Consider the following 21,115-nt stretch of genomic DNA (forward strand, 5'->3'; position numbering starts at 1 on the left):
GCTTGGAATGACCTTCCTCCAGATATCTGCATGGCTGACTCATTCAAACCTGTGATCTTCAACCTTAGTGGGATCTTCCCTGGTCATTCCCTAGACCTCCCCGAGGAGTTTCCTCAGCTTCCCTAATATGTTGGATCCCACAGCACTAACCACCACCCGTCAGACTATACAAATTATCTCTTTGTCTCCTGTCTGTCTTTCCAACTAGAACCCAAATTACAGTGACTAGTGTGTGTGTGTGTGTGTGTGTGTGTGTGTGTGTGTGTGTGTGTGTGTGTGCGCGTGTCCATGTTTCATTCACTTCTATGTCCCCTGGGTCTGGACAGGGAAGACCCCAGATGGTATTTGAGAGGCAAGAACTGACTTGTAATGACCGAGGGAGGCCAACGATGGGCATATGGACAGGAGATCTTTGGGGTGGCATTTTCCCAAAGTCAACAGGAGCCTCTGTAGAGTTAGAGGGGAGGGCAAATCACACTTTGCTTCTAGAAAAACCAGATTAAAGGTGGACAGTGCAGGAGCAGGGGTAGGGAGGGGTCACCAAGCAACACTCACTTTCAGGGATCCTGGACAAAGTATGAAGAGGCCTGAGTCACTAAGGTGTCTGATGCCTGGGTGCTAGGTGGTAAACAGGATGAGTCCAGGTGTGTGGGCAGATGGCCTGCAGTCAAGCTCAGGAGGGGCTGTGGCAGGGAGCAGCTTGGCCCCATGCAGGGCTCCTCCACAGGTTCCTCAGCCACACTGAGACCACTCAGAAGGAGTCAGCGCCCTGCCTGGTGAGATTGTCAGAGCCTTGATCAGACTCAGGCTGGTGACCTTGAACAAGTCACTATCCCTTCCTGAGACAGATGAACAGATGTGGAGAAAGGCAGTAAAGTCCTTTGTGGCCAGCTAGCCCTCCCACCTGCTCTTCAACTGCTGCCAAGACAGAACCTGTTCACACCAGTCACTCACTGACTCTGTGCCCTGTGGTAAACACCTCACGTGGGAAAGCTCTTAGAAACTGCAGAGGGTCTGATAGAGGCCCAGCCTAAGTCACACCAGAGTTAGGAGACGGCCTCTCCAGACTCCTTTTCAGACCACGGTAACCTCTGGGAGAAGGGAATGAGACAGGAGGGTAGAGGAGGCAGGACCACAACTTTTGAAGGATAGGAAGTGCCAAGGCCCAGGGTTCTGACTGCAAACAAAAAGCAAGGGGCAGAAATAAGTGTTCGGAGCTGGAAATTTAGGGTTACTAAGCGGAGAAGCCTTTTCCCAGCCTACAGTGTATAGGCGGTGAGGTGGGGCCAAGGCCTACCTAGACTTGGCATTAAGAGACTCTCTTACTGTAGCCTGAGAGAGCAGCAGGAAACAGGCAGAGTGAGAATACAGACACCCACAGTGGTCCAGCATGGACAGGGACCCTGCATCCTTTATTGTGCTCTGAGCCCTTAGCTTGCACAGGCTGTCTCTTAGAGTGGGGACACCACACCTGCAATAACAAGGGGCTTCTCAGGTGAGGAGGTGACACGGGCAGAGACCTGGCCTAGCACCAGCTGGCCCTTGGGGCTGCCACCTTATGCTGAGGGGCTTTAGGGAGGCCACTTAGTCCCGCTGACTGAGAATATCCCTAGTGAGACTCTGGTCTAGCCTGACCTATGCCACCTTGCTTCCTTCTAGGCCTTTGCCCTAGACACACTGGAGAAAGCCTTCCCTGACTGTCCCTGGAATGGGGGTGGGAGCCGGGGTTTGTGGGAGTGACACCGGACTACATATGCCTTCCTCTTTCTAGTGCTATAAGCCCCTTACATTTCAGCATGAGCAACACAGCCTGCCCTAAAAGAATCTTGTTTGCCAGTTTGTGATCTGTAGTTCACATTGGTGAGGGTTGGGATGAGGAGGGAAAGGGTGTGCTGGGAATTAGAAGCCAGGGATGTTCAGAACTGGACCAATCAGAGGCTTGGTGGGGTAGATAGACACATCATGCACAGAATGCAGCTGGAGAGAAAGATGCTATTAGTGCCACATCTGGAGAGCTACTGAGGTCCCTGTCACAGGATGCTAAGCAGGCCGGCACCTCCCCTCCACCAACTCTGAGACTTGTGGCAGGCTTTGAGGGCCTCTAGCCCAAGGCATTCAGCTGCTCAGCACACACTGATGCCACCCCACAGGTTCTCCCACTCTGCTCTCTGAGGCAGGGGCTGGCGCTGCTGTAAAGTACCTATTCCATCTAATGAATGAGGAAACTGAAGTGGGACTGGATGGGGCCTAGGCTCAAGGGGCTGAGATTAGTCTGTGTTCTCTTGGCCACAAATTAGGTGTGTAAACTTGTACCACATCTGCTTCTGCCTCTGGCCCGGTGTTCGCCACACATGCTCTCCCAGCTGTCAGCTGCTGATCCCAGCACGCCAGCTTAGAGGTCCTCTTCCAGTTGGGACCTGGATGATGGTCTCCCCAGTACAGGGACAATTATAGGAGCCAGCCACGCATAGAACATGAGACATAATCAAGTGGGGTTTATTTAAAGCCAACTAGTGCTCACACAGCAACGGATGCATAGACAGCACCCAGCAATAAACCTCTTGTTGAGTTCCTGCTGTGAACCAGTATTGGTGGAGGCCCCAAGCAAAGCTCTCTGGTTAGGGAACATTTTCACAGCCTGCTGGAGATCTGTAACTCTCCCGCAGCCTGAGCTCAACCTGGGCTGGAGCTCGCAGCACTCAATCCAGAAACAGCCCCGTGAGCAAGGATGATGCTCTCGTAGCTGGGTGGGGGTGAGAAGGATGTTGACCCCAGCCGGGCATCCTCTGGAGCATGGCACTGGAGATCTTCTTCAGCTTGCACGGGGCATTGCAGGGGACCTTCAGCCAGTGGACAGTACATGGTCTCCTCATAAGTGGGAATGGCAGTCTCCTTAGGAGGCCTGTGGGAATAAGAAAGAGGCTGTTAGCAGGACCAGCTCAAAACTCTCCTTCATTCCAGGGAGAGGGGGGAGTCTCCTTATGACGCTGGAGCAGCTGCCATCGTCAGTTCTCCCTCCTCCTCACACACCCACACCTCTGTTCTCTTCCCATGCTTCTTGCTGCCACCACTCCCCACTTTGAAACTTCCCCGGGACATCTTCTGACCTGTCTCCACTCTTCGATGTCACTGTACTGACACTCCGTGCTTGTCTTGAGTGTCTAAACACTGAGAGCAGACGCTTCAGGGAAGGGGGAGTTGTTGAGATACTGAGTGGCAGTCCACAGACAGAAAGGCTCCCGGATGACTGAAATGTCATTTGTAAAGTGACAGTTGTGATGTTCAGGGCAGAGTGTGAGGCCTCCATTTGGAGCATCTACCCATCTGGATGCTTGAGGCTGAACAGGGCACGTTTGTCAGGTAATTGCTTATCCTTGCGTGCCTCCAGGGGGAGAGAGCTTGCTCAGTCTTCCACTCTGCACTGCTGTCCACCCCTGATTCTCCAGCCCACCCTTCACACCTAAACTACCAAACCGACTCAAAGTGGTGGGAGGCAAAGCCTGGGTCCTCAGAGGCCACCCTGATCAGGCTTGGCAGGCTGCATTCCAAGGACAGATGCCCTGCATCTGAGCCCTGCGAAGCCCCATCCCAGGTTCCTGAGCCGGCTGCCATGCTCACAGCAGGCCACTGGGAGTCAGGCTTACCCCCCTGATGTCACAGAAGCTCTGCAGGCCCTGGATTTGAATTAAGCATGGATTTGGAAGGAGAGGGCTGAGGAGCTGCCAGAAGGCCGGCAGCAGAGTGCCAACCAGTGCTCACCTTCCTCTGAGCTCCCAGCAGGCTTTGCACGGGAGAGCAATGCTCCTGCCAAGCCTGGTGAGAATATGAATGTCATCTCAGTATGCTAGAGTCAGAGGCAGCGAGATCTGTGTTTGAAGCCAGCTTGGCCCTCACAGTAAGTTCAAGCCCAGCTAGGACTACCTAGTGAGACCCTGTCTCAACAAATCAGGAAAAAGGAAAGGTGGGCGAGGGTGCTGAGAAGCTGTGTTTCTGGAAGCAGCACACTGGATTCTAGTGCTGTGTATCTGGGTCCAGTTTTCACATTCTCTAGGCCTCTTTTTCCTCATCTGTGAAGTGGGGATAATACTTGCCACAGATGCAGAAGAAGAAAAGCAGAGAAAGGGTTAACAGCCCAGAGGAGCATGTGTAGCACAGGGCTCCTAGGGCCCTCCTCGCCCTTCATGTCCATCTCCCAGACATTCTCTGCCCTCCCACGATCTGGTCCTGGGTCTGCATGTGGCAAACCAGAATCCTCAACCATGCTTTGTTTAAATCCAGGACCTGCAGAGCTGCTCTGAGACCAGGAAGGTGAGCCTGCCTTCTGCTGTTAGGGTGACAGCCATCTCTGGGGACCTGGGATGGGGAAAGGCAGTGACCCTGTGGAGAGGCCCACAAGGGCTCAGAGGCAGAGATCCCAGCATGTGGCATCCAGTAGGCTAGGGCTCAGGAACTCCAGGAGCTCAGCCCACAGCAGGAAGTTTGCTTAGAGGGCAGGTGTGCAACAGCCCTCAACCAGTGCCTGTCACCAGATAGCTCATCAGACTTAACTGCCCAAGGTCATAGCCAGAATACAAGAATGCTGGGAACTTGGGCCTTTGCAAGGTTCTGTCCTAGAGCATGGGAGGCTCTCGACACAAAGCTCTGTGGCTATGGGGTGTGGTCATGCACAGAGACTAGGACAGCCTTGTAGGAGCAAGAGACGGGCTCCAGGCTGACCCCGGTGGCTTTCTATTGAGAGGGCAAACCCAATAGAACAGGAGTAAGCCCCACCCACCTCACAGGAATGAGTGAAAAACACATCAGCTAAGTGCACAGTCCTCTAGCGGCAGAGCTCATGTTTACCCCACACTTTACCCATTTGTAAAACAAGCCCAATCGCCAATCACCCTCCCTGTGAGCAAGGCTCAGGCCTGTTAGAGGCCAAGACTGCCATAAAGAAGAGCAGGGGAAGCTAAGGGTGCAGACTATGTGGCATACACAACCACCATGGCCGTCTCTCAGGAGCCCAGCAGCACACTAGAGGAGAAAGGAATTATGGTTCATCTTCAGCATCAACTTGGCAACATCTAGAGTTGCCTAGGAGACAAAGCTCTGGGAATGTGTGGACGCATCATCCCACACACAGTGTAGCATCTCCCAGGCTGAGGTCCTGCATAGAATGGAAAGAACCAAGTGAGCTGAGACCCATTCATCTCTAACTGTGGACACAGGACCAGCTGCCGTACACTGCTGCCACCACGTCCTCCCTAGTATGGCGGGATGTACCCTCAAACCATGAGCCCAAATAAACCCTTCCTCGAGACCTTTTCTCAGGTATTTTGTTAGTAGTGAGCAGCTGATACAGAAGGCCTGCCCTTCCTTCTGCTACAACTGACAAATGGGGCATCAGGTGTGCCTCAGAAAACCTAGGGACATTTGTAGACACTCAACAGAGTCTTCTGACAGAAAGGGCAGCGACAGAAAGTTGGCCTTCAGAGCAGGACCTACACTGTCTGCTGTGCTCCCTGAAGGACACAGGGGCCTCTGGCCCTACACCTCCAGGGCTGATGGCTGCCAGATGGCAATCTCCTAAGGTGGGATATTTTCTGTCTTGTCCCTAAGAGTTGGACCCAACACATGGTAGATACTTAGTCAGTGTTAGATAGAGACAAGAAAGAGTAGGTAACTAAATGGGGTAATAAGGTCTGTGGTGGAAAGAGAAATGCCCAAGCCAACAGATGAAAAGCCTGTTCTAGCTACAACCAGGTAACTAGGTGTGAGGTCCCTCCCATGGGGATGAGAAAGTTCGGACGAGCAGATGACTTTCTCCATACCCAGTCACACCTGTTTCTGAATATGAAACGTGGGTCTCTGTTATGGTTTGTATGTGCTTAGCCCAAGGAGTGGCACTGTTGGGTGGTGTGGCCTTGTTGGAATAGGTGTGTCACTGTGGACATGGGCTTAAGACGTTCACCCTAACTGCCTGGAAGTCAGTCTTCCATAGGAAGCCTTCAGATGAAGATGTAGAACTCTCAGTTCTGCCTACACCATGCCTGTCTAGATGCCGCCCTGTTTCCACCTTGATGATGATGGACTGAACCTCTGAACCTGTAAGCCAGCCCCAATTAAATGTTGTCCTTTATAAGACTTGCCATGGTCATGGTGTCTGTTCACGGCAGTAAAACCCTAAGACAGGTCTCAGAGCTGGAAGGGCCCTGCTTCAGGCTTCCCGGCAAGGGGTGTTAGTTATCCTGCCTAACTGGCTGAGGACGGAGTAGCTCACCTAACCTGCAGCTGTGGCCTGGGCCCTGTTGAGGCAACAGTGCTGTGTGTACAGACAACAGCAACACCTCTGCACTCAGGCCAGGCTGGGCAGGGCAGGAGGACAGGCTGGCCCAGCCGTCAGAGTCCAGCTGGTCTTATGTTCATGTAGATCATTCACTGTGAGACAACTTCTCATCTGAGGAGAGCAAACTTTGGCTGGATACGGTACCCTTTCCTCTGATGGTCTCTTAAAACCAAGGTCCAGCTCTGCAGCCCAGGCTGGCCGGGGACTGTTCTATCTCAGCCTTCCACGTGCTAGATTACAGGGGGCCCCACCATGTCCCACTGGACATCTGGCTATTGGCCTATGTACTATCTGTTGAACCTTGTACCTGGCCTCAAGGAGCCATGGGGTGATAGCAAGATACCCCAGAAGATACTGTACCTACAAAGGAAAGAAAGACATCTGGGTAGGTCCCCAACCGGTTCCCAGAAGCACAGGTTAGCCCCTACTGAGCTGACATCAGCGCTTATGGAGCCAAAGTTCAGAGGCCACAGTCTTGCAGACCACAGGTTCACCCCTGTGAGCTACATGTAACAGAAAACGCCTCCCACGGACAGCAGTGGTGGTTCCCAGTGGCATAAAGGTACAAGCAAAGGGTGAAGAACTCATGCAGACTTCAGATCCTAGGGATGCTTTGTTGAGTAAACAAGTCCTCAGTGAGAATACGCACGACCGGCTTCCTTACAGGGCAAGATTGGCCTCCAGATACAAAACACAAATGTACACATACAACACACAGAGACCACAGCACATCTATGGGGATCAGATTCTAAGACGATGTTCTGAAAGCTGGGCATACAGATGCATGCCTGTAACCCCAGCCCTTGGGACAGGAGGGTCACATGTTTCATGTCCAAAGGCCAGGGGATAGCAGCATGGAAAAGCAGGCCGAGAACGGTTTTAATGCAATCGTTTCTTTCTACCTTCACCCAACCCCCACCCCATGCCCATCCAAGCCCTACCTTGCCCCACCTACACCCACCTTTGTAGATCAGAAAAGGTTGTCACTTCCAACACACCTACTCTGTGCTCGGCACCTGCTGTGAGCTGCTCTCTCACGTCAACTCCCTCGTTGTCCCTGGTGTCTCCTGAGCCAAGGAGCTATGGAGAGCACTGGTTCCCAGCAAGGTGGCTGGAATTTAAGCCCCAGTTCTGACATACTGTTAGATATCCTTGGGCAAGTTATTTAAGGTCTCTGTGCCTGGCTTCCTCTTCCACAAATGGAGAAGTCCTGACTACAGCACCAGGGATATGGAAAAGCCACTCAGTGCAGTACCTAGCCGTGGCCATGCCTCTTGTTTCTCAGGGACCCTTCCTATGCTGGGTTCATGACTCCTGTGCTTCTCTGGTGAGCTTGGCTCCTGTCTCCTCCTGTAAGGCTTCCCAGATTTCTCCACATCTCCATAGGACTGTGTCTGGACTCTCAGTACTCTGGTTTGTCATCCGTCTCTGTCATGGGGTTTCCACATACTAGGGATACAGAGCAAAGCCCTGTCCAGTGGAGGAATCTCATGGGAATTTACTGAACAAATACTGGCTAGCATGACTATAATGAATCGCCCAAACTTCCCACGCTGCCCCACTGACCTGTAGCCCTCCTTCTCTGGGGACTCCACAGCAAGGTGATACAGGTCTCTGGAGAATCGGTAGAGGTCCCCCTGGCTTGACTTCTTTGTGCTTTCCTGGATGGACCAAAGCAGGCCAAAGAACAGAAGCACCCCACCCATGCTACAGCAGAGGAAGCTGAAAGACTTGAGCCAAGTCAGGGGCGTCTCAGGCAATGGCTGTTCCACGGTGGGGGCCAGTGAGCCAGGCTGGACAGCTGTGTTACCTTCGCTCCACCACGCAAAGCAGAGTGTCCCAACCACCAGGACCACTGTGCCACCAACCGTCATGCAGTAATGCACAGTGGAGGCTGCCCGGCCTCTGACGCATGTCTGCACACAGAAAGAGAGAGCATCTGAAGAAACGATCTAGCAAAATGTACCAAGACCTCGGAGAAGTCTTCCGACTTATACTTCGGTCTCCTTACCTGTGAATGAGATGCCCATGCACACAGGCCTACTTTAATGGTCACAGAGAAGCTGTTTCAGGTTCCTAGCACCACGGCGGGGATACAGTAGGTGCTTAATAAGCATGCCACATTAATTCAGGGACTCTAAAAAGGCCTCAGGGGCCTTGGCCTGGTAGGTGAATGGTTCCTATGGTGGACAGTTCGTGGGAGAGTCCAGGCCTTGCTGGTTGTGGCTTGCTTCTCCTCCCCTAGTCATAGTCACTGCTTCATGGGGTCTACCTTGTGTCCCCATATAGCCAAAGATACAGGGACATGGGGAGCTGGAAAAGTGTGAGCAATGGAACTGGGAAAGTGAAGTTGAATGTGATGCCCTATCTGGCCTCCATGAGTACTGCATGCACATGGTGCACAGATAATGTTTGCTGGCAAAATACCCACACCTTCACCTTTTTTTCTTTTTCATTTTCTTTTTTCTTTTTTCTTTCTTTCTTTCTTTCACTTTTTGGGACAGGGTTTCTCTGGGTGGCCCTGGCTATTCTGGAACTCACAGAGACCTGCTTTCTTCTGCCTCCCAAGTGCTGGGATTAAAGGTATATGCCCCTACTGCCTGGCATACCCACGCATTTTTAAGAAGATTTATTTTAAGTTAGGCTCAGCATGAGTGCTTGTCAGAAGGGAAGCACTCATGTATTTTGCTCTTTTGAACTCATATGAATCACGGGAAGAGGAAGGACTTAGAAAAAACATTGCACGGGGAAGCTTCAGGAAACAAGCCAGGTCCTAGATCCTACAGACCAGAAGAGGCTGGCACTGGTCCCCAACGCTCACCTCTAAGCCACTGTCCCAATGAGCCTTCTGTGTGGTGCCTTCCCATTACCTTCCTGCAAGGCTCAGCTTAGCCCTTGCTCGGGAAACTTCTGAGACCCCTGGGCCCTCTCGGAGCACACCACACACCTCTTAAGGTTGTCCAGTCCTTGGTTGTCCTCCATCCAAGCCAGAGTTCCCTGGGTCACTGAGTCACCAGCTGCGTATAGAGATGCTATGGAATGCAGCTCTTTGAGGGGAATTAGCCTTTGGGAACGTTCATCCTGCCTCCAATCAAGGCAAGGCCATGGAAGGCGACAGACCCATTCCAAACAAGGCTGGAGTACCCAGTTTGGAAAAAGCACCAAAGGAGGCAGCAGAGGAAATCCTGGACCTGCAGACAAGGTGACGGCTCCTCCACCTTCAACAGCTTTGACTCCCATAACCAAGGTAGGTGGGTGGTGCAGAAGAACGGCCATTCTACAACTGAGGAGACACGGCCCAAACTAGGGAAGGGCCTTTCATTCAGAGCCAAGTATAGAAGGGATCCACATATCTACAGAGTTCACACCTGGACACGCAAGCTTGAAGACACCTATGATGTCTTCCATTTTCCAGGACAGCAAAAATTGCTCATCGCGAAGAGGATGAAGTGGCAAAATACACGCCAGGATGAATCCTCTGAGACAAGCATGAGCCCATGGCACTGTTTTCTACCCAGTCTTCCTTTGGTCTACATACACGGTGATAATGGCAGGCATTGCTGGGGGCATTTGCCCAGCTGGGCACCATACCCCGCACTTTACAGGTGTCCTCTTGATGCCCACCACAGTGATACCCTAGGGACACTGGTTATGGCGAGATGTAGATGTGGATCTAACCTATCTCAGGTTCCTCTGTATGTTCACTCTGTATGTACAGTTTTAGGCCTTCAGTTGAGACCACCCCATGAGTCCATATCTGTCAGGCTGATCTCCCCCAACAAGTCATCCTCCTGGCTTCATGTGATGACAATTTGTGTGTCCCAACCTCAGGCAAGTCCCTGCAAGGGCTCTCAGTGTGTCTCAATAGTGACCACCTTCTTCTAAGGGGCTTCCCTCCATTGTGTGGATCTTGGGGACAGGCATGGCACGTGCTAAGCAGCCATTAGGGAGGACGGAAAGTTTTGATTCCCCGCCCCCAACAAAAGAAAGCCTGTGCCTTGTGTGGTAGGGGTTTTCTTTCTCATTATAGAGCCTGGTGCTGGCTGGTTATCAGCAAGTCCTAATGCTGGACCTTTCCATTCCCATTTCAGAGAAGCCACCATCAGACACTTCACTACCCTTTACATGGTTGTGCCTACAGCCCCTGCATCTTGACAGAGGAGGAAGGAAGGGCTCCTTGGAAGGGAAGGTGTGACTTCCAATCCCTTGGAGGCAGACAGGAAGCTCTCCTGTCCCAGAGAAGTTCCACCACATCCTGACACTCTGCCAGGGCCTGCCAAGCCGGCTCCAACTCCACTGTTCTGCCATGCTCCCCTTGTCCCACATTAACTTCAACTTGAGCCACTCAGAACTTCCTCCTAGACCTGTTACTCCTTCTGCCTGGGTCCCCACTTTACCCTGTTCAGAAAGGAAACCAATATCACCTCTCACAGGGACCTTGCCCACCTCCCTCATGTTAGAGAAATCCTTTCCCACCAGGAGGCTTTGTCTGTAGCACCCCCCTCATGGGCAGCTGGTTAACTCTGGGGCCTTGGTTGAGCAGCCTTCTGATACCCACATCTTTAGTTCACACCCTGGCTGTCAGGGGTAAGACATTATGGAGTTAAGTTCAGCAAACTGTATCCTGAGCTAGTCCTACTCAGACATGACCAAGTTATCCAGTGTTTCAATGCCTAAATGCACCCCATACCCCCAGTAAAAGTACTCTACCATATCGGGAGGGAATTGGACCAGGAAAGTACCTACTCTTGCCCCAGCTGTCTATGGCAAAGGGTTCATTTCAAATCGGCGAGAAGAAAGCCCTGTTGCCATCAGAAGAGGAAGAAGGGAGCTGCACCTGCACCCAGACTGACAGAGATGGGGAGAACTTTGCAATGTTCTTGCTTCTGTAAGAACTGTAAGAACACCCTAGACACTTGTTTCTGTAACCTACACCCATGAACTGCGGAGAAGCTGGCGCCAGGCTGAGTGCAGTGGCCTTAGACAGCAGGAGTTAGGGCACGGGGTCAGTTCTGCCAGGTCCAGGTTAGAGGAAGGGCCACACCCTTTAGCAGAAGTTGGGGTATTCGCGAGGGAGGGAGACAGGATGTTCGCACCCACCTCACACGCAGTCATTAGACTGGTCTAGGCGAGAGCCCAGCACATTAGAAGGCCTGTGGCTGAGCTCTGCAGGCAGCAAGCATCTGGGGACGCGCTGGCAGCTATCCACAGCTGCACCCTGGGCACTTCATCCGCTCCTTGAGGTCCCCAGTAAGATTGAGCCCAGGGCTCAGTAAGGTTCTTCCTTCCCCCCTTGTCACCCCTCCCAGCAGCTGGGGATCCCACTGGGAAGCCACCCACCCACTGTCTCCTAGACCTTGGATCGACACTAACTACCTCAAGGACTCTAGTGGCCCCGCTTCAGTGCTTCCTCACGGGCCACTGTCCAACAGGCCCCGCCCAACCTTAAAGGGATAGTCTACTGAGGGGGAAGCAATTTCCCAGAGAAGTAGAAACTGCGCAGATAGAGCTTGGGCCTGGAAACTCATTTCCCAGAGACATCCAGGTGGGGTGGACTGTGGGAAACCTAAGCCAGGACCCCCTCACACCTGTGTCACAGGAAAAAGAAACTGAGGCTCAAAAAGGGAAAGTCGCTTATCCCATTGTTTCCTGCACCCTACGTTCATCGGACTGGCTTTACCGCAGGGCCAGAGAGCAGCTCCCCAACCCTCCCTTATTCTCTCCACATTCCAGGACAGCATTATCAGTCAGAGGACCAGCATGGAGGGAGGACCTTCCCTGGAGGGAGACTCTGCCTTCTAAGAGAAGAAGGGTGTCTGGCTGAATCCCAAGCCTCATGGTTCGTGGTTCCTGTCCTTAGGGAGGTCTCCCCAGGTTAGGGGAGAGTCATGCATTGAGCCATTGTGTACCGAAAGAGTGTATGCAGACCAGCGTCTCTGGGAGAGGAAAGGTCTCATTAAGCTCCAGTGGCTGCCCTGGGAAGGGGGCTCTGGATCTCCATGTTACAGAGGATATGGCCAGACTTGTCTAACCTGCAAATGGCTGGAGACAGAAACCACAATTCCCTTGTAAGGCCTTGATTTTCTAACCAGAGACCCAGGGTCAAGCAAGGTCCAGGCTGGACCTCAACCTTACCATGCAGTGACTCAACTGGGGATAGGAGGCAGGGAGGGGACACACCCTATGTGTGCGGATACCTGCACAGCTGAAATTAAAGGAGACAAAAGTGTCATGGCCTCCTATCTCCCACCCACATCTCCTAGGCACCAAGGGGCTGCTAGTCACTGGCAGGCTGTCTTGATGGGATGGGGCAAAGTCAGATGTCCCCACTCGGCCACTCGGCCTCTCAGCCTGCTCCGGGCATGTTTTCTGCAGTAAAATGGAATATCTATGCAGACCGCACACAATGAGAAAGAAAACAGACAACGCACAAGGGACCTCACCGGAGGAAGGAATTAAGGCTCAAAGAACTCAGGCACTCTGAGTGGAATCTTTCTTCAGTCACAAGTTCCCTATGGCTTGGTCCAGGTTAGCATATGCTACTACTACTGTGGTTCATTGCTCCTCCCACAGATATACAACACGAACCAAGCTAACCCCCTTCTTCTGGGCTCCCAAAACTACCTGTTCATGAAAACAGTAGGCGCTTACTCAGAGTGACTTAACACTCACAGTGGGTGATGCAGGAGGGAGGGCTGCAGGATTGTCAGCACCACAGCTCCTGACCCCTAGGGATTCCAGGGCACTGAAATGGAGTACATTTGGAATACAAGGAACTGGGCCATTTCTGTCTCCATCTTCGTCCTTCCTGCCTGCTTCCGGAAGCTGGCATAGCCACTGTGGGCCTGAGTACACCTGCACATCCTCTTTGAACAAGTAGCCTAAAGAACTCACTTTTAACAAACTGATTTCAGATCCCAGATAAAAAAAACCCTCAAGCTGTCCCTTTAAGACTAGGAAGGCTAGGAGACATGGTTTCTTAGCAACATTGGTTTCTCCTCCAAATTGTGCTAAGTTCAGAAGGAGGATTGGAATGCGTGCTTGTTCGACATGTTTGACCCCAGGGTTCATAGCATGAGCTAAGACACAGATCTGCCCCCCACCTCCCAAAACTGAATGGCACACCAGGAGCCCACAAGCTAAAATAGCAGGTTTACACCAGCCAGACTGGGTTCTTCCCAGGCACCGCATGGTGCAGCTGCTGAAGTGCAGCTCTGAGCTGAGGATGGGTGTCAGTCTCCAGTCACAGTATAGCGTCTGAAGTGAGACGCAACAGACACAAGAGGCAGAAACAGGCAGGTCTCTAAATTCTGGGCCTGCCTGGTCTGCACAATAAATTCAGGGTGGGACGCTCTACTAATGCACGACCACTACCAAACAACCGTCTGGGATTCAATACGATACATTTTCCCCTTAAAAGTACTATATATAAATTTTTGCTTAATAATAATTAAGAATGTACTTAGTAGTTTAGAGAATAAATAAGGGCTGGAGAGACCGCTCAGCGGTTAAGAGCACTAACTACTCTTCCAGAGGTCCTGAGTTCAATTTCCAGCAACCACATGGTGGCTCACAACCATCTGTAATGGGATGCCCTCTTCTGGTGTGTCTGAAGACAGCTACAGTGTACTCACATACATTAAATAAATAAATAAATAAACACACAACCAATCTTAAATTTATATAAAGAGAAAGAGGAATATAGGTGTGTTTATAATTTCAAATTAAAAGATGATGCTTTTCTGTTGCCAAAAACCAAATCTGCCCTAGGAATGATATATTCTGCTGGTCAATGTGGAGACCTAGAGTTGGGACTGGGGCAGAATTGTTTTGCTTTTATCCAACAGAAAAACAAAGGATATGCTCCTGAGAGCTACACTACTCTGTGCGGCCAGTCCTTCCCCCTGGAATGTAGGGTTCCCACCGGAGAACGAATGGCAGCTCGTGAGGGCTAACTTAAAATAGGATGTCACGTTTTGTCTGAGCAACCAGTCTCTATAAACATGGCCCCCATGGGAGAACTGATTACAGCTCATCTCTAACGCTGACACATGTCCAAGTCACACACTCAGCAGATAGGTGATGGCTTGGGAATAGGCCTGTACAGTAAATGGAAGGGATAGAATGGAGTTGAATACAGAGGATATTCAGTTATGAGAAAACGGGGTAAGATTAATAAATCCACAATCTCTAAAAAAGAGAGAAAGAAATGAGAATTGATACAGATGTTTTCAAGGATACATAGATAATAATTAAAGAAATCCAAGCCTTTGATCTCAATACTTGGAAGGCAAAGGCAGGTAACAGATAGCTCTCTTATGAGTTTGAGGCCAGCCTAATGTTCAGAGAAATCCAAGTCAGACCAGGCTAGACAGAGAAACCCTATCTCAATAAATAATGATGGTGATGATGGTGGTGATCATAATAATAATAGTTTTTAATTGTTTTAAATTATCAAAATGAAGGTGGTTACATGTTTAATGGTTATGCTGGTATTTTACATCTTCTGTGAGAGAGGTTGAAATAAAGCACACCTAGGTAGAAAATGACTTCAAAGTGCCAGACAAAGACATGGTCTGCTGAGAAAGAGGCTGTGTATTTGTGTTAACAAGAAAGAAGAAAAGGCTTTGGACTCCTTCCAAAGTGATAAGGATCAGATTTGAGAGAGGGAGGGAGGGAGGGAGGGAGAGAGAGAGAGAGAGAGAGAGAGAGAGAGAGAGAGAGAGAGAGAGACCCTGAAGATCTTGGCTGCAGACAGGAGAAAATCAAAAGGACCAAATGCACTGGTAATATGTATTGCTAAATCCTCTATTGAAACAACTCTGAAACGGACTGGGATGTGTGTGTGTGTGTGTGTGTGTGTGTGTGTGTGTGTGTGTATACATATATATATATATATATATATATATATATATATATATATATATATCCAGCCAGAACGTTAGCTTACATGGCCAATACATCTTGTTGGCTACAGAATTCTCATGACTTATTATTACACACCATTCTTTTATATAGCACGGATGGAGATTTATATTGCAGTTTGATCATATGATCAAACTAACCTATAGAATACAGTTGTCTTTCACCTGCCCAAACAAAGAGCAGGAAATCATCCTTAGTTGACCTGTGCACCCTGCACATCCCACACAAATGTCTCCATAGAACTATGTGCTGCTTGTAAGGTTTGTATGTTACAGAATAAAGGACCAGGAGGGCAGCCCTGACAGGATTCACCCTCGGGGATGCTGAGATGCTGAGACCTGTTATTCCAGCTCCCTGCTTGATCCTGCCTCAGACTGATGCTATTTCCAGAGTCTGGCTTCTGGAACAGCTTCAAAAAGGACTGCTAATCACAGATGACCTCGGTTCATCCAGCCTTTCAGACTGTTCCAATCTGGACTTCAGTTAAGCCCTAAACTTTTTCAGCACATCGAGACAAGACTAAAAATGCTACAGCCAGCTTTCTTTTGACTTAACTACTTTTCCAATTTGTTTTTGGGTCCTCAGACATGAATTCTTCACCCCAATTCAGCAGGAAACAATTATAAAAAGACCATTGTCGGGGTTGGGGATTTAGCTCAGTGGCAAGCGCAAGGCAGTGGGTTCAGTCCCCAGCTCAAAAAAAAAAAAAAAAAAAAAAAGACCATTGTCACAGTCTCTTAAGCTGGGGTGCATGGTTTTGGTCATTTTGTGAGTTGTAGATCTGTTGTCATTTTTAAGGGATGATTATAGATAATTATGGTCTTGGACAGGGAGGAAACAAAATAGAAAGTTTAGACTCAGGGATTTCTATCTTTCCTTTCCTCTTCTGTATCCTTTCTTCCTTAGATAAAGGGAAGGTGTTAAAAAGAAAAGGGGAATATAGAGATATTATAAGAAGTTAGACACATAGGGGTTGATTATTGAATCTATTCTTAAACCAAAAAGCATTTTGTAGCCATAATCAACCATTGGTTGAGACCTTTATGTTTTGATGCACAATTGAGGTTATAGTTTGTTACATTAGTACAATTTTTTTGTATGTTGATACAGATTTCAGGTTTTCATTGATATAAATCTTTGTATAATAAGACAAAATTTAAGATTAATTTTGTTACTGCGTGATATATGTGTGATTCAACTCTTACATAGGTATTATGCCTATGCAACTCATTTTAAAATACAAAGATTAGGGCTGGAGAGATGGCTCAGCAGTTAAGAGCACTGACTGCTCTTCCAGAGGTCCTGAGTTCAATTCCCAGCAACCACATGGTAGGTCACAACCATCTGTAATGTGGACCCGATGCTCTCTTCTGGTGTGCATGAAGACAGTGACAGTGTACCCATATACATGAAATAAATAAATAAATCTTTTTAAAAAAATACAAAGAATAGTCCCAGTGATTTAAATAGATGATGTTACAAACTGTTTAGGATAGCCAAATAATTCAAGTTAATAATCAATTAGTCAAGCTCATGGACATATTAGATTGTAGTCTCGATTATCCCGAAAATATGCATGTTGTAGATTGTTTAGATATGCTATAGTCTTCAAAAGCCTCAACGACTCAGACAATATAGCATTTATAGCTGTTTCATTATTAAAAGGTCTTTTGACTACGAGGCAGGTCTGCCCCTCACAGCACCCCCATTCCACTTCAGAGAAGATGATGAGCATCGAAACCTCCACATGGAGTTGCTTCAGTTGTGGCGAGCTCCCCACCCGGCAAAGAAAATGCCCCTGCTTCAACCGCAGACAGATCTGTCCAGGAAGGACAATGGATGCAGGGAAGTCAACTGCCAGGCTCTGCCAAGACAAGATAAGCAAGTCCTTTATAATTCCTGCTTCCCAAAAGGCCTGTCAGACATTCTGGGCCAGGAGGCTGAGGACAGATGCTCCACTGTTACAGAGAATATTGGGGACTGTCCAGGCAGTCAACTGTCTCTGTCGTTTCTACAATTTTTGGAAGCTGTGTTCCTGAATTTCCCACATACTCAGGTAATATTTATACCTTCTCGGGTTCCTGATGGGGTTGAAGACTACGAAGTTGTAGTCTCACACCTAAACCTAAGTTGTTTAGCATTTAGGAAGATGTTTTACGTTCAAAAGATATTTTAAGCTAATATTTGCAAATTAGGATAAAAATTGATTTAAATACAGAACTCTAAACTTGCCAGGAGAGGATAGATAATAAAATACTTTCTCCTGAATTGCCAAATACAAACAAATTAAACTTTTTAAATGTATCTCTTACCTAATGATTTTCATATTGTTTCATAATTGTTCCTATTACATGTCGTTTATTATTATAAAAGAAGGAGCCTTTTTATTTAGACAAAAAAGGACAGTTGTTGAGGACAGTCTTTTGCTCCGTATTATAATGGTAAATACTGGTTCCCAAGGCCTGGTTGCTCTCAGGAACAAGAAAATTTGCACATACACAGTGGTGCTATGTAACCTTGCCCCTAAGTAATCCCTAATTGGTGAATAAAGATGCTTACAGCCTATAGCTGGCCAGAAGAGAGATAGATGGGGTTTGGGTTCCCAGAGTTGAGGTCACAAAAAAGAGAAAGAGAAGGTGGAGAGAGGAGAAAATACCATGGACTAGGTGAGTTATAAAAAATGGCTATGAGAACTGGTCAATTGGAGTTAAGAGTGGCCCAGATGGAACAGGGTAAATTATAATGTGGGGTTATTGATGGGGAAGCAGACATAATCGCATAGAAGGTAGATATCTGCCTGGCTCTAGGATATTAAAGGCTTATTATAAATATAAAAGTTGTGTGCCTTTTATCTGGGAACGGTAGAGAACCTCCATTAATATTAAAATATCAACTACAACAAGCCTCAGGCCTTCCTGGCACCAGGAGGTCAGAGAACATTGGTCAGCAACTTCTGCACCAAGGGCACTGGGAAAGAGGCTACATTTGTGCCTCCCTTTATCTGTTACCAGGCAAGTGTTCTTCCTCTTGTTACCTCTGCTAATCACAGAGGTGCCGTATGAAGTGCTTGGCCCCAGGTTAGTGAGGAGTGGAGACAGGAGAGGCTAAAATCTACATCCTTTGGATTTTCCAGACTTTTCTATCTTTCCTTCATTACCTTCTCTTCAATCACAGTCTAAACTGCTGCCCGGCCTCTGAGTGGCTCTTCCCCGAAGCTGCCTGCCCCTCACAATGCACCAGCCTCCCACCAGGCCCTCACCTGGATAGACTTGGCTCCCCATCATCCCAAGGGTCACCCCAGCTGTTAAGCATCCATGGTTTTGTGATCAAGACTCTGGTCACCTTCCAGTCTCACCTCCTTACTCCCCTATCCTATGTCATTTTCAAGCTCAGTGTCACCATGTCCAAGGTACAGTGCCATACTTTGGCCACAAAGATTCAGCTATACCACCTGGCCACTGAGCCCAGGGGATCCTCTTATCTCCAACATCCCAGCACTGGAACTACAGACAAGCCCTGCCATGCTGAACTTTTCACATGGGTGCTGGGGAGTAACCTTGGGTCCTCATGCAGGCCAGCACTTTACCTCCTGAACCGCCCACCCAATGCTTGCATATGCATTTTTCAACTAATACCATTCTTTTTTACTTTTATTTATTTTTAATAAATGTGCATTGGTGTTTTTCCTGCATGTATGTCTGTGCGAGAGTGTCAGATCCTCTGGAACTAGAGTTAAAGACAGTTGTGAGCTGCCATGCTAGGGGTGCTAGGAATTGAGCCCCAGGTCCTCCAGAAAAGTAGCCAGTTCTCTCAACCACTGAGCCATCTCTCCAGGCCCCATTAGCACTATTCTAAACTATATGTGTCTGTCTGTCTGTCTCTCTCTCTCTCTCTCTCTCTCTCTCTTTGTGTGTGTGTGTGTGTGTGTGTGTATGTGTGTGTGTGTGCGTGTGTGTGTGTGCCTGTGTGTGTGTGCTTGGGTGTGTGTGTGTTCTAATTCTTTGCTTACATGTTTGCCGCTCCCTCACTAACAGCATCTCAAAGGCAAGTGTGAACATCTTGTGCCTTGTCCTTTATCCGCTGCCATGCTATTTCAGAGCAGCCCACAACAGTCCTTTGAGAGCTACTTTGAACAGCATGAGCTATGGGGTGGTGAATGCCCTCTGTCCGCTGCCAACAGCACAGTACATCTCAAGGTCATTCAGCAGTGCATAGAAAGACAGTCAAGGTCATGGATGCAGTGTCTTCAAAGAATGGGATTCTGGGATCTGGCTTCATCTAAGCAATGACTCAAGGCAGCTCTCAGACTGAGGAGGCTTGCCCACCCCCACCTTCCCAAAGGATATTTGAGAGTGTATAGAAGCATCTTTGGTTATTCTAGCTGTGATGATAATGGGGTTGCATCTCGTAGCAATCCTCAGGGTGCAGGACAACATCTCCATATAGAAGCTCCCACTGTCAGGTGGAGGGAAGTTCAGATTTTGGTGAGGTTCTGGAGGTCCACAGGTTCTGGCCCATGTCCTGCAGAGAGATTCTAATACTTCTGAAAGAGAAGTACCAGCAAGGGAGGGATGGAGTCACAGCTCTAAGCAGCAACCTAGAACATTCCTGTCCTCTTTAGGGACTTTCAATAAAGACGATTCAGGATTATCAGCTTTGACACAGAAAAGAATTCCAGAGCCAGTTAATGTGAAACAGAATTGGACTTTTTAAGTGTCTTTAACATAGATCTTAAGCACATGAGTTAATAGAAAGAGAGATTCTCAGAGAAAGAATGAGACATACCAAAGCTTGGGCAATGGCCTATCCGGTAGAGGCCTGACTGTCTTCATGATGGCTGTATAAATGACCCTGTGTCTTAAGTTGCCCTGCTCCAAGTGTGACTTATAACACAGTTTAAAGGCTAATAAATTTTCTTTCATGAATAAAGTTGTAAAATGAATTTATGAGTGCTGAGTGTCCAGATTTAAAATGAGATTGGAGTATTGAAAAACCTCTCACGGCTGTAGGGGGTTTGGCAACAAGCGACCGAGTCTGTTTGTAGCACTTGGCGCGCATTTGATTGGGTTAACTGCTGCATTGTTTCCCTAGGCAATGGGAGTTGACTGGATTATCTCTGGGAAAGTCCAGCATTGTCTCCATAGGTAATGTGAGTTTTCTCAGTATATCTGAAGCCTGACTCCATCAGCAGATCCCTGAATGATGGGTCTCTTTTCTGTTCCATGCTTTCTGTCCTGTCCTGTGACACCATGATCTTTCCTACTTTTCTGTCCTGCCTCAGGTCCTAGGCACTCCTGTACCACACCCCTACCATTCATGTTAATCTTTGATCTTGGGTTTTTTGCATTACCTTTCTTCAGAGAAAAGCCTGGGGTGGAAGGAGGGCAGAGGGACATCTTAAAAGCCTGTCCTGCTTTGACTCAGAGACTCAGAAAAGGACAGGGACTCACTGAAAGTCACAGAGTCCCTTCAGCACAGCCAGGATACAGACTCAGGGTTCTAGGGTCCAAAGCTCTCTCTCAGTCACCCATTTCTAGAGCTTTCAATACGGCACCCAGAAGGGTGGAGAGACTGTGTCTGCAGACAAAATCTGACCTGCCTCCTCTCTCTTTTCCTTCCTTTATCCCTCCCTCCCTCCTTCCCTCTGTTCCACCCTCCCCCCTTCCTTCCTTCCTCCCTCCCTCCCTCCCTTCCTTCCTTCCTTCTCTAGTGTGGTACTAGAGATCAAGCCCAGGGTTTCTCGCATGCTAGGCAAGCATTCTATCACCAAGCTACACCAAGCAGTCCCCAGTGGTGGTGCTGATCTATATCCTGAAAATAAGAATTTTTACATTTTTTTAAGGTAAAAAACTGTCATGAGAT

The 21,115-nt window shown here is 48.8% G+C and overlaps 1 protein-coding gene across 1 annotated transcript; it reads right to left on the reverse strand.

Annotated features, from left to right (window-relative positions):
• Window positions 1-2,475: 2,475 nt before the first annotated feature.
• On the reverse strand, window positions 2,476-12,095 carry Tmem61 (transmembrane protein 61). The gene is given in 3 exon segments (NM_001402111.1): window positions 2,476-2,902; window positions 7,895-8,244; window positions 11,429-12,095. Coding segments are annotated over 3 exon segments (594 nt in total). The 5' UTR covers window positions 11,444-12,095; the 3' UTR covers window positions 2,476-2,673.
• Between the last annotated feature and the right edge of the window lie 9,020 nt (window positions 12,096-21,115).

Source organism: Rattus norvegicus, chromosome 5, assembly GCF_021556685.1.
Source record: "Rattus norvegicus strain SHRSP/BbbUtx chromosome 5, alternate assembly SHRSP_T2T, whole genome shotgun sequence".
Classification (NCBI taxonomy): Eukaryota; Metazoa; Chordata; class Mammalia; order Rodentia; family Muridae; genus Rattus; species Rattus norvegicus.